At 43.4% G+C, this 15,245-nt stretch overlaps 1 protein-coding gene across 2 annotated transcripts in view; it reads left to right on the plus strand.

Moving 5' to 3' along the window:
* COL4A2 (collagen type IV alpha 2 chain) overlaps positions 1-15,245 on the plus strand; it is a 147,925-nt gene that overhangs the window by 37,698 nt on the left and 94,982 nt on the right. For both annotated transcript variants that reach the window (XM_040584519.1, XM_040584520.1), the window contains exon 4: positions 3,610-3,690. In XM_040584519.1, coding sequence (XP_040440453.1) covers positions 3,610-3,690 — 81 coding nt within the window. The remainder of the gene's footprint in view (positions 1-3,609; positions 3,691-15,245) is intronic.

The raw sequence follows: 15,245 nt of genomic DNA on the forward strand, positions 1-15,245 counted from the left end.
AAGGTTTTCTCAGCAGACAACTTCAGAATTGGGGGCTATTGCCAGTCCTCCAGCTTGGTAGTACAAATCCTAGAATACCATTCTGCTGCAAATGCACTTTTCTCCATTTAACTACATGTTGAGCAAATCAGGAGATTCATCTCCCTGTCGTTGGGCTCCTACAGGGAGGCCAATGTCTGCTTGTAAGCTAGTCACCTCCACCCACCTTTATGGGTAAGAGAAAGCAGCAGGTGCTTTCTGGGAGCGATGCAGTCAGCCAGTTTAGATGCCAGTCTCAGGATGGGGTAAATTGTATCCTAGGACTGACTGTTCTCCCCACTGACCAAAAAAGGTAGTCCAGATATCTGTCTCAGATCAAAACAACTACATTGGGTTGTCACCATTGGTATTATGTTCCCAGAAACCTGTTTTCCTCAGGTCATAAATAGTGGTCGTACTTTAAAACTACATTGTCCATCACTAAATTTTGAACTGGGCTTTTTGCATTCTAATTATTGACTGATACAGGTCCATTTGATTTCCCTTCATCTCAATTGTATGTCCATGTGTATAAATGCTTTTGACAAAGTTTTACAAAGATTCTTGACAAACTTATTTTTTAATATTAACAAACTTTTAAACCATAATGTTTTATACTGTAATTTCCCATTAATGTCGGATTAAATGACAGTGCAATGATCTGCCTTCAAGAAATTATAAACACTCATAGATAATAAAGTAGAAAATGCTACATGTGACTAAAAGCTCCCAGAGTCATTCCACTAGCAGTCAAAAAGTGAAGAACTGGAAGTTAGGCAGTAAGGCGAGCCCAAGTATAATACAGGAGACATATATTAATGCTGGTCTCCAATGTTTTCCCATTATGTTTCCTACCTTTGGAGAATCTTCCAGATTTTTCTCTTCATTATCTGAAGAATCTATGTGCATAAAAGGACATAAAATGAGAAAACTTAAAAAAAAGCTTCCTAAAATTGTGGAAGAAAACAATTGTGTCCCCACATTAGCTGCTGGTATTGTTTAGCATGCAAATTAAAATTTTGGATGGTGGATAGTACACAAACAATAGACCTTGAACTTCTTCCAGTTGAAATAAGCATTAGCAGCCTCCTTTTTTTTTTTTTTTTTTTTGTACAAGTGCACAAATATCTTGCCATAGGTCTGATTCATACTTTGTTTTCTCCTTAGCAACAGTTTACCAAATTTAGTCACTCTGCTAATTAAGAAAGAAAGAAACTTACTGTTCTCCTTGTTGTTTTCTCAGTAGGCATAATTGAAAACTCACATGATAAAATTACTGTATCGGTCAGTCTGTTACTGTTAGGTTGGGATATACTGTTATTTACAGCTCCAACCAAAACAACTCTCTAATAAAAGTTAAGAACTGATTCTTATTAATGGCAGCACTACTTGGCACACTGCTCCTTAATGAAGAACTGCATCCTGCAGAGGAGTATGTTCGCACAGGTTGTACATCTGCATGGTGTCCATAGAAACAAATAGAACTGTCTCCTAATTTCTGAAAGGGAGTTGAGGGGGAAGTGCTGTGAAATGAAGGATGAAGGATACTGAGAAAGAGATGCACATTCTGTCTGCAAATAGGTTAATAAGAAAAAAACCCCATGGAGATAGTGAATTTGTAGCCATCCAAATATTAAACCAAAAAATAGACCAGCCTGAGCAAGCTGCTGGAGTTTATAAAACTGTCTTGGCTTATTATTTCCTCTAAACAATAGCCTAAACATAAAGTAAAGTTCATAACATGAAGTAGAATGCTTCAAGATAATTTCTTGAACCAAGCACCTAACCTTTAAACAGCTTGGGGCATGGTTTCAGTTCTGTGGACTTCTATCAGTATGAAAATCCTACTTATTTCATTAAATGTAAGAATTAAATATAAAAGTGAATCAAAAGTATTTAATATATAAAAATAGTTAAGATACAGGCACAAACCCGCTCATGACAACCATACAAACTTATTTTGGGAACTTGTTATTACTGCTTGTCATAAGATTGAGAGCCTCATGTACAAATACGGCCAACGGAAGGGTTAGGCAATGCCTGGTACCTGCTCCATAACTTTATTCATCTGGCTCCCGGGGAGGAATCCAAAGCCGAGAACTGTGTTTTCAGGTTCTCAGTAGAGTAACAGCAGAAGAATGTGACCCAACAACCCCAGGGGCTGAGTAGGGGATTGCTTGTAGTTACATGAAAAATGCTAAGCATGGCAGTGGTGGTCCCTTTTGGTCTTTTAGCTCCTTGAGTCAAGGCTAGCAGCATCACCGTCTATTTAAGCAACAGCATAGCAGTTCAGAGCACCCATCTTGTTTCTGGGTGCTTGTTTATACCCCTGTTTGCCTCTCTTCCAAGAGATGATGTGCTCAAGCTGTCAGGGAGGCAGGAAGGGTGAAGGGACCATTTGTGCCTGCTGCAGCAGGGTTCTTCCAGCCAGGAGGGGAGCAAGTGACATGGAGCCTGACTCTGTACACTATACCTGGGGTTCCTTGAGGATTTATCTGAGGAGTGGTTCATGTGAAAATTAGCAGCCGCCCTGAATGGAGTGGCTGTGGGTCCAAGATGTCCTTCCTGTAGCCACTAGACTTCAGTCCTCTCTTTTTCTTCTGGCTCTATTAAATAGTCTCTGTGGGGCAAACCAGAGGCAGAAATAGCGGCGAGAGGTCCCTTTGTCCTTTCCCAGATTACTTACTAGGCTGGTGGGGCACTTTCAAGGGTTCAAAATTCTGGGTTTAGGTGGGCCACAGGCCGGTCTTCACAGTATTCCTAATTATTAAGTTACAGTTATAAGTCATACCACTGCATGCACAACATCTCTGCTGTTCAGGTTTCTGAACAAGAGTGACTGTGGCTGCTGCATTTCGTGCAGGCGGTGTATCCTGGCTGTAATCTGAGCTGGCCTGCCTGTTGAAGTCTGTCCAAGGATGGATTTGCATGGAGTGGTGCATATTTTGCGATCCATATGTTTGTGGCCCAGGCCAAGGTGGTTCTGGACAGGCAGGAGAGATGTAACTGCAGCCATCTACTTTAGGTCTGCCTTCTAGGTCACAGCGGTTGGTCGCTAGCAAGTTTTAGTTGCCTCCAGAACAGGCAGCCATTGAAGAGGAGAGGGCAGGAGATTGGCTTATAATTTTGAACATGATACCTATGTCTTCCTTTGTGTCCGCTCATAAATATTTTAAAATATAGCAACGATTTAGAGCACGCAGAGAAGGATGTGGTACATTGTGACCTAGGACTTAGTCCATGTCCCTGAAGAATCCAGGCAGCTGTGCCTCTGTGATACGATATCTGTTGCATGTGTCAAAAAGATGCGTGAGATACTGCTCAGCGTGGAGCTGCAATGTTTTGAAAATGTGGAGGGAAATTAATAGAGTAACATTATATTTCTTGATGCTGATCTTGAAGAACTGGAAAGCCACTCATGGTTGCTTCTAAGCACTGATTAAAGAGGTTTTAACTGGAAGTCATAGATCTGATCCTGGTCTTTGCTTGGGCAAGTTCCCAGTGAGTCTGCTAATCAAAGCTTATGGTGCTGTGCCGGGTATTGTAGCTGTTTCGTTTTAACTTTTGTTTTATGTGTGTTCTGGTTTGCAGGGTGGAAAGACTTACACAGGACCATGTGGAGGCAGAGACTGCAGTGGAGGATGTCAGTGTTTCCCTGAAAAAGGAAGCCGTGTAAGTAACATTTTTTTCCTGTAAAATGTTCTTGATGGTACTAGTTCAATACCCTTTGCTATAGATGGACTTGCATCAAATTGCTAAGAGTATGCAAACAATTAATCTTTTTCAGGAAAAAGTTATTCTCATTTCATTTTGCTTTCTCAAGACCTTGTAGATTTGAAGAAATACTTGGTTATGAAATATAGCAGGTTCTTCTCTCTAAATTTAGGACCAAGGGACCTGACATCCAGGATGAGCTGATTGGATCAGAATTTTAGGGATGCTACGTGCTAGAATGTTATTGGATTGTGTAACAGTGCTAAACGAATATGGACAAAATCACTCAGTAATGTTCTTGAAGTCTTTCTAATGAAATGGTATCTGATGAAAATATACCCCATACATGTGATTTCTATTAAAGCAAAAGGGAACCAGGCCTGCAAAACCTGAAATCCTTGCTGGGAGCTGCTTAGGACTTCCAACGTTAGGGTGTTGCTGGTAGTCTGTTCTTTGTTTTGGGGAATAGTGAGGACAGAGGGCAGAGGAGGGGAGATAGGGTGGAGGGAATTAGCCACCTGCTGCCAAAATGCTGAGAGAAGTAGGGCAATTCCTATCCTATATGACTTGGAGCCCTGGCTGGCAGGCTCCTTCTGTACAGCTTGGTCTTCTGCAGCTGAGGCAATGACTCAGCTTTTTTCATCCACCCATCTCTAAGAGTGGGTCAGGGAAGAGATGTGGTGGCAGGTCATATGCTTGTTCTGCTGCCAGAAACCTTGTAAGATTTTTTCGTTCTCTGCCTTCCTTCCATGTGGCAGGCCATCAGTTCCCATTCCCATTGCATTCCTCAAGCTTGACTCCATGTCTGAGTGGAGGAAAAGGTGGTAGGAAAACCACAGTGTAGGTGGGAGGCGAGGAACACTCTTGTTTACAGCAGAAGTCCCAACGTCTCCATGGAAGTCAGATGATCCTGGAGTTACCATGCTATGAGAACCATAATGGTTGTACTCCCATCCCCTGACCGTTATCTGCTCGCAGTCTGCTGTCCATTACAATAACCTAGTGGCAAACTGATGAAGCTGAGGAGGAACAAGCCCTCCCCTAGGACACAGCTTCGGGTGGAGCTCCCTCCAGCTGTTACTGCCGTACCCTCATTATCCAGCACATGAAGTTTGGTGACTGCCTCCTGCCACTTCCCTCCAAGGGCAAACTCAAAACCTGATGCTCTATGAAATGGCTTCCAGTATGACATTACTGTTTCTTTTCTCAGTGTCATTTCTTTTGGTTGTAAAAATGAACCATGGAGGTACTTGTTCACTAGAGTTCATGAAAATATCTGTTGCAAAACTACCAGGTTTTGTGACTGAAATATTTTTCATGTTCCTTACTAAATTAATAACTTTTAACTTCAAGATGCCAAGGCTGCAAAACAGAAGAGGTAGCTAAACAAAAGTAACTGCGTAGGTTAGAAAAGATGAAAATGTTACATTACCAGAGTAGAGAGCCAGTTAGGTGCCACTGATGAGAAATTCCCTGTGAGTTGCTTAGTATGTAGGATTAGGAGACAAGGGCAGATTTTATGCACTTGCTTGCCACTCTGACTCTTTCGTTTATCTCAGGGAAGTAAGCAACCCCAGTAACTAATCACACTAGCCTCCCTTTAAATAGACACTAAAAAAGAGAAAAGGAGGATGTTACAAAACATAAATTATATTTTGCTACTTGTGGCTAATTGTGCACGATGTGAAGAAGTATTGGGGAAAGTGATTTAAACATATTATATATATGTTCAATGTAATATATATTAAACATATATAACACTTCAAAAACTGTACGTTAACTCTCTGAAATGATACATCTTATTCGGAGTCAGCACACACTGCATCTAGTTTGTGTCTGTTGGTCTCTTCAGTTGTCACAATCTCTGTTAAACATCTGGTTTAAGGAACAAGATAGGCATTTAGAGACTAGTCAAATTTGGCATAGCTTCTGGTCTCATGCTAATCCTCAATGGGAATATTTATTTTCACAAAACCTCTGTATAATCTGGCACGACACACATTTTCTGTTCGAGGTGACTCATTACATGCACAATAGACATATTGCGTGTTTGCACTTGTAAGAGTGCCTGAAGCAGTCTGTCAGAGCCAGCTTCTGCAATGACTCTCCATCTCGAGTGCAACAGAGCTGTCACTTGGAGGGCATCTGGAACTCTGGTGGGGGCAGCATGGCGAGGGTCTGCAGCCAGCTGCTAGCCCCACCATCCTCTGGAAATTCACCTTCTGTTCATGACAGGTCTCTCCAAACCAGGCAAGCAAAACCACTTGCTTTGGTTTGCTGCTACTGAATGAATATCAGAAGCTGTTGAATGAAGTCATAGGAGTAGTAAATACAATTGCAAACTATGAAAGTAGGGAAGGTCTGAGGAAATGCTTACTTTTTATTTATATGTGTTTCTCCTCCTTTTCTGTCATTGCTTCACTTACAGTCTTAAGGTACAGCGTTTAAATAAAGATGCTTCTCTTTATTTTTTGTCTTAATCCAGTGGGTTTTGTTTTTAAGTACATGTGGGGTTTTTTTACAAATACATCCACTGATATCTTCTGGGGGCTCTGTCCTAGAGGCAGAGAGGTGCTGGCTCGATGTGTGGGGACTCAGCCAGGCTTTGGTGATTTGTGCCAGGTCTCCAGGTACAGGACAGCTGGAAGCCCTGTGCTTCTATATACACTGCTTTTGGTTCAGGACTGGTAAGGTTAGGCACGAAGAAGGCACAGGAAAGTTGAATTGTGTTTTGTTAAGGGCAGTTTCTAGGTTCAAAAGGCCACCTAGCAGAAATTACTGCATGTGCCTAGCAGGCCTACTGGGAAGAGGTATGTGGTTTTAGTTTTTCCTCCACTCTTTTTCAGCTGGGCTTGGCCCTGCAACTTTCCTTGGGCTCAGACAGAACTCAGCAAAATCCAGTGGGTGCAGGAAAATTGAAACAGCAGAAGCTTCATCTGCGTGCTGTAGTGGTGAGGGAGCTGCTGCAGCAAAGCAAAGGTAGTGGCTAACCTGCAGCCTCCTGCCTGTCATCAGAGCTGCTCCTGGAGCTGTGGCAACACCTGCAAAAGGCACTTTCTGCCTCATTCCCAGGAGGAAAACAGGTTGAATTGAAATGTTTGGGGAATCATAGGACATTGCTGATAGCCATGTTTGCAATTCACAGCAAATGCCTAGCTGTGGCTTGGAGAAGTTTCTGTAAAGGAACGTTTTTCTTGGACCGTACATGATGCCCCTAAAGTTCCCACCTCATGTCTTGCGTTTGAGTTCACACCTTTGGAGGAGAAAGAGTAGAGGGAACTTCTTCCATAAGCTGAGTTTTTTCTAGTGTCTAATGACACTCTAGTATTTATTCTTTTTCACTGCAGCCTAGTTATTTTACTTTAACCTAGGTGTGTATTCACTGTTAGCTGGACTGTTGTGGTTTAACCTCGGCTGGCAACCAAGCACCACACAGCTGCTTGCTCAATCCCCCAGCGCCCAGAGGGATGGAGGGAAGAATCAGAAAGGAATGCAAAACTCAAGGGTTGAGATAAGAACAATTTTTTAGGTAAAGCAAAAGCTGCGCACACGAGCAAAGCAAAACAAGGAATTCATTCACCACTTCCCACTGGCAGGCAGCTGTTCAGCCATCCCCAGGAAAGCCGGGCTCTGTCACATGTAACAGTTACTTGGGAAGACAAACGCCATAACGCTGAATGTCCCCACCTTCCTTCTTCTTCCCCAGGTTGTATACTCAGCATGACGCCATATGGTATGGAGTATCCCTTTGGCTAGCTCTGGTCAGCTGCCCTGGCTGTGTCCCCTCCCAATGTCCTGTGCCCCTCCAGCCCTCTCGCTAGCAGGGCCTGAGGAATGGAAAAGTACTTGACTTAGTACAAACACTACCCACCAGCAACTACAAACATCAGTGTCCTGTCAACATTGTTCTTACACCAAATCCCAAAGCAGCACTGCACCAGCCTCTAAGACGAAAATTAACCCTATCCCAGCTGAAACCAGAACAGCTGGACACAAATATCCAGTCTAACTCAGGGGTCCTCAAACTTTTCAACCAGGGGGCCAGCGCGCGGATGCAGCGGCAGGCAGTCATCTGCGGCTGCTTGGTTCCCCCCCCAACCCCTGGCAGGGGGGCAGGCGGGGGGGTGTCTGTAAATACTGGGGGCTGGATTGAGGACCCTGGGGGGGGGCGTATCCAGCCCTCTAGTTTGAGAACCCCTGATCTAACCGTACCTTGCAAGGTAGTGGAACTGTGGCTCCAGGAACCAAGCCTGGAGACTCATCTCCCCTTCTCACAGCTGGCAAAAAGCTCAACCAACTTCTAGCAAGCATCGAAGCTCCTGCAGGAGTGTCCAAATCCACATGAAAAGAAACCACAGTATAAGCCTCAGTGGAGGGTGAAAAGAGAGAGGAAAGACAGCAGACTCTTGTTGTCCTTAAGATGAGATAGACTGATCTATCATTTTCCTCTAAGACAACTTCTCCTAAGTTGTTCTCCTTAGACGGCAGACTTATCCTCTCCCTAAGCTGCATGTAGAGAAAATACTGTGAAGAGTACCCAGCTACCTGGATAAGAGGGAAAGGAGGCACTGATAAAGTATTGAAATTTTGAGTGAAATGGAAACCCTGGACTAAAGGAAAAATCCAAATGAAAACCTTTGGTTTCTCTCTTTTTCCTCTAGTTCTTTTACTGCAACTCCTAAAATCTTGAGACTGAGAGTTCTTTGCAAACCATATATTGTGCAAAGTACAATATATGCACCTTTAAAATTTGTTAAACGTTCATGCATTTATATAGGAAACAATATCTCCTTTCAGTACAATGGCCAAGTGTTTGACCTATTGAAGTTCATAATCAACCTAGAAGGCTTTGTAGAAGGTGGAAGTGAACAGAAATCTTTTTGGTCTTTTTATAGAGTGAGAAAATGCACTCTACTGAAATCTCACTTTGTACTTTCTGTCTGAGTCAAGCATCTAACAGTGCTCGAGCCATTTAGCTATTGTTTTTGCAAGGGGCTGGAATAATGGAAACTGAAATGAAAAGACAACTTCATGTCCCCCCATAAAGGCCACTTTTTGGGAATGCCTAAACATTCCTTTTTAACCAAGACTGACATGAGGGTTCACTATAACATTTTTACAGCTATCTGTTATATTGCTTTTCATAATGCAATCACCAAGGGTAAGCTATTACCAGTTCACTAAATAATCGCCTCCATCTGCTTTTGGGTGCTGTACAATTGTGAAATACAGTGTCTGATCTTTACTTACAAGCATTTTCCATAGAAGCTTATATCTTAATACATGGGCTAGATCTAGAAGATGTTTTCTTTGTAATTAAAAAAAACGCAACTAAATACAACACTTAAATATTCTAAGGTCAATTCCATTCTTATATCTTAGGGAAATGTTTAAATCCAGTAAAATCATTTTATCAGCTACTAGTGCAATTCTTGAAGATCACAATTAACTGGCTTCTAAGCTGGTGTAATGGCAGTACTTTCTTTGTAGCTCTTTGTTAGTGTAAGTTGATACATCATAAAAACACAGAATGGTTGGGGTTGGAAGGGACCTCTGGAGATCATCTCGTCCGAGCCCCTGCTAAAGCAGGTTCTCCTAGAGTAGGCTGCACAGAGTTGCATCCAGGCAGGTTTTTAATATCTCCAGAGAAGGAGGCTGCACAGCCCGTCTGGGCAGCTTGTTCCAGGGCTCCATCACCCTCAAGGTAAAGAAGGTCTTTCTCATATTCAGATGAAACTTATTGTGTTGCAGTTTGTGCCCACTGCCCCTTGTCCTGTCTCTGGGAACTACTGAAAAAAGCCTGGCTCTATCCTCTTGACACGTGCTTTTAAGATACTTGTATGCATTGATAAGATCCCCTCTCGTTCTTCTCTTCTCCAGGCTAAACATGCCCAGCTCTCTCAGCCTTTCCTCATAAGGGAGATGTTCTAGTTCCCTTATCACCTCTGTAGCCCTGTGCTGGACCCTCTCCAGCAGTTCCCTGTCTCTCTTGAGCTGGGGAGCCCAGAACTGGACACAGCGCTCCAGATGTGGCCTCACCAGGGAAGAATAGAGGGGGAGGATCGCCTCCCTCAACCTTCTGGCCATTCTTCTCCTAATGCACCCCAGGATCCCCTTGGCCTTCTTGGCCACCAGGGCACTGCTGGCTCATAAGCAACTTGCTGCCCACCAGAACTCCCAGGTCCTTCTTCGCAGAGCTGCCTTCCAGCAGGTCAACTGCTAGCCTGTGCTGGTGCATGGGGTTGTTCCTCTCCAGGTGCAGGACCCTACACTCACCTTTGTTGAACCTCATCAGGTTCCTGTCCTCCCACCTCTCCAGGCAGTCCAGGTCTTGCAGAATGGCAGCACAGCCTGCTGGTGCATCACCCCCTCCTCGCAGTTTTGTATCGTCAGCAAACTTGCCAAGGGCACACTCTCACCCTTCATCCAGGTCACTGATAAATAAGTTCAACAGGGCTGGACCCAGTGCTGACTCCTGGGGAACACCCCTAGCTACAGGCCTCCAACTGGACTCTGTGACATTGATCACAACCCCCTAAGCTCTGCCATTCAGCCAGTTCTCAATCCTCTTCACCCATCTAACCCACACTTCCTGAGCTTACCTATGAGGGTGTCATGGGAGACAGTGTCAAAATTCTTGCTGAAGTCAAGGTAGACAATATCCACTGCTCTCCCCTCATCTACCCAGCCAGTCTTCCATCGTAGAAGGCTATCAGGTTGGTCAGGCATGATTTCCTCTTGGTGAATCTATGTTGACTACTCCTGATAACCTTTTCCTCCACAGGCTTAGAGATGTCATCCAGGATGAGCTGTTCCATCACCTTTCCAGAGATGGAGGTGAGGCTGACCAGCCTGTAGTTTCCTGGGTCCTCCTTGCCCTTCTTGAAGACTGGAGTCACAGTCTTCAAGATCCTCCAGATCTCAGGCACCTCTCCTGTCCTCCATAACCTTTCAAAGATGATGGAGAGTGGCTAATAATAACATGTCAGCTCCCTGAGCACTCAGTGTGCATCCCATTGGGGCCTATGGATTTGTGGGTGTCAGGTTTGCCTAAATGATCTCTAACCCCATCCTCCTTGACCAAGGGAGGATCCTTTCTTTCTCTAGACTTTCTCTCTTGCCTCTAGCTAGGTCTGGGATTCCTGAGGGCTGGCCTTACCAGTAAAGACTGAAGCAAAGAAGGCATTCAGTAACTCCATCTTCTCTGTATCCTTCATCCCTAGGACACCTACCTCATTCAGCAGTGGGCCCACATTTTACCTAGTCATCCTTTTCCTACTGATGTACCTTGAAGAAGCCTTTCTTGTTGTCAGTGACATCCCTCAGCAGATTTAATTTCAAACGAACGTTAGTCTTCTTCGTCATGCCCCTGCATGTTCTTACAACATTAAATAAATATCTGATGAAATCTGATATTTTACTCTGGTTTTGCAAAATAAGAACATAAGAATCATCTTCTCAAATTAGAGAATACTAATTTTTCATTAATTCATCTAGCCCACTACTCTGTCCCCAACAGTGGCAGTAGGAGATGCTATTTATGGGGAGCACAGAGGTTTGACAACTTTCTGCAGTCCATTTCCCTTGTACCCAAGCTCACCCTATATATGTGTTCCTTCAGTATCTGGGTTTCTCCCTGAATTTGTCTAATCCTTTTTTGAAGCTGCTGTAATTGTGTGTCTTCACAACCTCCAGTGACATCAAGGAGTTCACTACTCAAATGATGTAAGATCACCGTCTGACCTGTTTTAAGTAAAAAACATTTTGAAAATCCAAATATATTGCGTTCACTAGGGCCTGCTTTACCATGCTTGTCGTTGTGCACAGTTATTTTATTCTTTAGACTACTGCCTGACCAAGCAGGAAAGTCAGATAAACTGGCCCGCAGTTCACAGGGTCTCCTCTGGAGCCTCTTTTCCACATGGGAGCCTGGTTGGCACCAGTACGGTGGTGCAGTGGCACTTTGTAATGACGGGCTGCACACCTTGGCCAGCAGCTCTGCGGTTTCACACTTGAGTTCCTTCAGAAGTCACAGGTCAATGTCACCCATTCCTGTTCACTTAATAATGCCTGCTTTACCTGTTTTATCTACTACTTCTTATATATTTACCTGAGCATAATCTGGATCAAAGAATAACTTGGATTTGGGACCTTCTCAAACACCTTCAGCAGTAAAGACCTATGCACTAAGTTTCTCTGCTATGGCCTTACCATCCCCCAGTGCCCCTTATAAGCCTTTGGCATCATATGGTACTGCTATTTCCCTTGATGGCTTCTTGCTTTTTTAAAAAAATATTTTTTACTGTTGGCTTGATGATCTTCTGCAAAATATTGGCATTCTTTTTGAGTCATCCTAGTTGCCATTTATTCTTGATCTGTTTTTTATAGGGCTTTCCTGTTCATTTCAGCAATTTTTTAAAGGCTAACCTTTTTCCCTACAATAGCCTCCTTGCTTTTTTTATGAGCTATGCAGAATTTTTATTGAACTGTTTTACTTTCTTTTTGATACGTGATGCAGTTTACCAGGACTTTTAATACAGTGTTTTTTAAAAGCCTCTAGGTTGCATTAGGCTTCTTGCCTTCGTGACTGTTTTTTTTTAGGCTTCTGCTATTTTTGTGTATCACCCCATCTTGAAATTGGGTATCTGTGTGACGTATTTGTTTGGCTTACTCCATCCCACTACAGCATTAAGTTCAGTTGCACTGTGAAGCTCTTACAGAGTGGTTCTCCCACTAGTGCCTCTTGAAGCAGGTCCCGTGCAGTACTCGAGACTTAATCCAGAGCAGCATCCTTTCTTATGGGTCCCAGGGCTCACTGTGCTAAGAAGCAGTCAGTTGTGTCCAAAAATTTTATCTCCTTATCTCATCTGGATGAAATGATGTGCCTGACAGTACATTGGTAGTTGGAAATCACCAAAATTGCTACATGACCTAGTTTTGCAGCTGCTCTAATTTTTCACTATTTCATGATCAGTGTCTTTAACAGGGGAGTCCTAAATACAAATCAAGTCCTACCTTTCTGTTATTTTCACCCACAAGGACTCCCTAATGCTGCCCTCTACCCTCAGTATTTTTTCCTGTTACACTTTGTTTTAGCCTTCACATGCTGTGCCACTGCCCCGGCTGTATCTCATTCTCTGTCACTCCTGTAAAGTAGACAGCCTAGCACCTCTGTATGCTGCTGATTATCTTCCTTTCACCAGCAGGAGATGCCTGTTATATTAGAGTTGTCATTTGTTGCCAAGTAGTATAATTCTGTAATCCTTTTCTTTCGATCTCTAGAATTGGTGTAGACGCACTTACAAATCTTGCCCATTCTCTGTTGCAAGTTCCAGACAAGTGGCACTGTAAATTTACCTTCACTATTTATTGCATTTATGCCATTTGTTTCCTCCCTTGCCTTTTCAGGGATGTATTGAACATTATTAGCCATGTGTCCCTCACAAATTCATTCAGTCTGAACCAGGTGCTCCACCATGGTTGTCAGTCTTGCCCCTGTTTCTAGTTTAACTATTTCTCTGTGAACTTTTTAATTTTCAGTAATAACAGCCTTTTGACTGAAGTCCAGCCCATTCCTCCTGGGCAGGTTTCTCTTGTTGCAAAAAGTTTGCAAGGACTTCTAGTCTCCCACACAGAAGCCTTGAGTTAATACCGTAGGACATCCCTACTCTCCCTCATTAGTGGTATAACATGGATTGTGACCACTGGTTCCTGCCTTCTACCAGTCTAAATACCTATCCAGACATCTCATGGGCTCTGCTACCTTTGTACTCGGTGGGCCTTTCAGTCCTCTCAGCTGTCTCAAATCCAGCTATCTGTGTCAAGTACTCAAACCTCCCACTGCCATCACCTGGTTCCTCTCCTGGAAGATTCACTCTGCTCCAGGAGCATCCTCACACCAAGCAGACATTGGAGGCTAGAGTTTGTCAGAGATTTGATCCCTTATTCCAAGCTGATTATCCACCTTCCCTCAGACTGACATCCTCTAAATACTAGCTTAATCAACATCAGGAGGTTTTTTTGATGGTGGCCATATGAGGGCAGCCACAGCAGAGATGGGACTGCTCCACTACACCCACCCTGGCAGGCCTTGCCTGCAGACCTGTTTCTCTCCAGCTCAGACACTCTTGCCTCTAGACAACAAATCCGGGACTTCAGCTAGGATCAGGGGCTGCACATACAAAACCTGCCTCTTGGATCAGCAATAACATACCTTGTACTCTCTCTTTGCAACAAACTGAGTGGTCTCTGCTCTGTTGCTTAGATTCTGCTGCATCCTGAGCTTACAATTTGTTAGCTCTTGAAAGTTTGTGTTAGTATAACTTCTCTTTTGAGAGGTGAGGGGGATTACTTTTCCCTTTCCCTGCTCTACCCACGTTAAGCTAGGTAGCAGCAAGGAAGATCTCTCCTCACTGAAATGTATCTAGAAGTCATGAGGTGAAAGGTGAAGGCAAGCTGACCTCTGTGTACAGGCTGATGCAAGCTCCTCTGTTGTGCAAGCTCCTCCATTTTAAGGGTCAAGGAACCACCTTGCTAGTTCACACACCCATCAGACATCCCCAGGAAGCCATTCAGCAAACACCCAAACATAAACCCACTACCAGGGGAAACCCCACTGTTCACGCAATGCAAAAATTTACAAAGCTTACATGCCTTGTGGTGGCCTGCCCTTCCTTGTCCTTCTCTTTTTGTTCTTACCTTCCCAAGACAGAAATGGTTTGAAAAATGTCCTATTTTCTCTCTACTTTTGGGGAGCTTGATCATGTATCTTCTGAAATATTGTCAGTTCTGCCCTGGAATAGCTATGAAGTACCAAAAAAAGACGCTTCAAAATTTCACATTGCTTCCTAGGCCAAGGTTAAATTTCTGGAAACTTCCAGGAAGAGGAGCTGCCCTCAGAGGGGAGGTATTTGTAATGGTGGCAGATTTAAAAGCAAAATACCTATAGTACTAATAAGCATTATGCATGGACAGGAAAAGGCACTCTTCCATTATTTCAATATTGTAATCAAGTCTGGTATGGTACATTGAGATTTAATTTTCTTTTTTTCTCTAGCCAAGGTAATAGTGGGGAGCAGCTTACTGGTGACGGCAAAAGACAGGAAGAGTTTTACCATAAAGAAGTGTTTAATAGCATGAAGCTAAATTCTGCTTTCAGATACAAGAGTACAGTTTGCTTTTACACACGTATTTGAGGGTACAGTTTCAAATGCATGCTGTTGTTTATGTTTATACTTTCAAAACACTGCTGTACAAAACACTGCATACATAAACCCCTAAAGTCTTTATATTGTTCCATAGCTCTATATCTTGGGCTTAAGGCTTAATTGCATGAACTGGTAGCAGTAAATAGGCCCATAATCTTTAGGGTTAACTACCGAAGGCAGGTGGGGTACAGGTTTGCTTGATAGAACTTGGACTTGAGTCAGTCTGAAACTTAATGCCTAGTTTATGACCTAGTGTTTTATTTAGTGAAAATTACTTAACCTGGGCTACACTGACTGTCAATCAAC

The sequence above is a fragment of the Falco naumanni genome, chromosome 2 (genome assembly GCF_017639655.2).
Source record: "Falco naumanni isolate bFalNau1 chromosome 2, bFalNau1.pat, whole genome shotgun sequence".
NCBI classification, from domain to species: Eukaryota; Metazoa; Chordata; class Aves; order Falconiformes; family Falconidae; genus Falco; species Falco naumanni.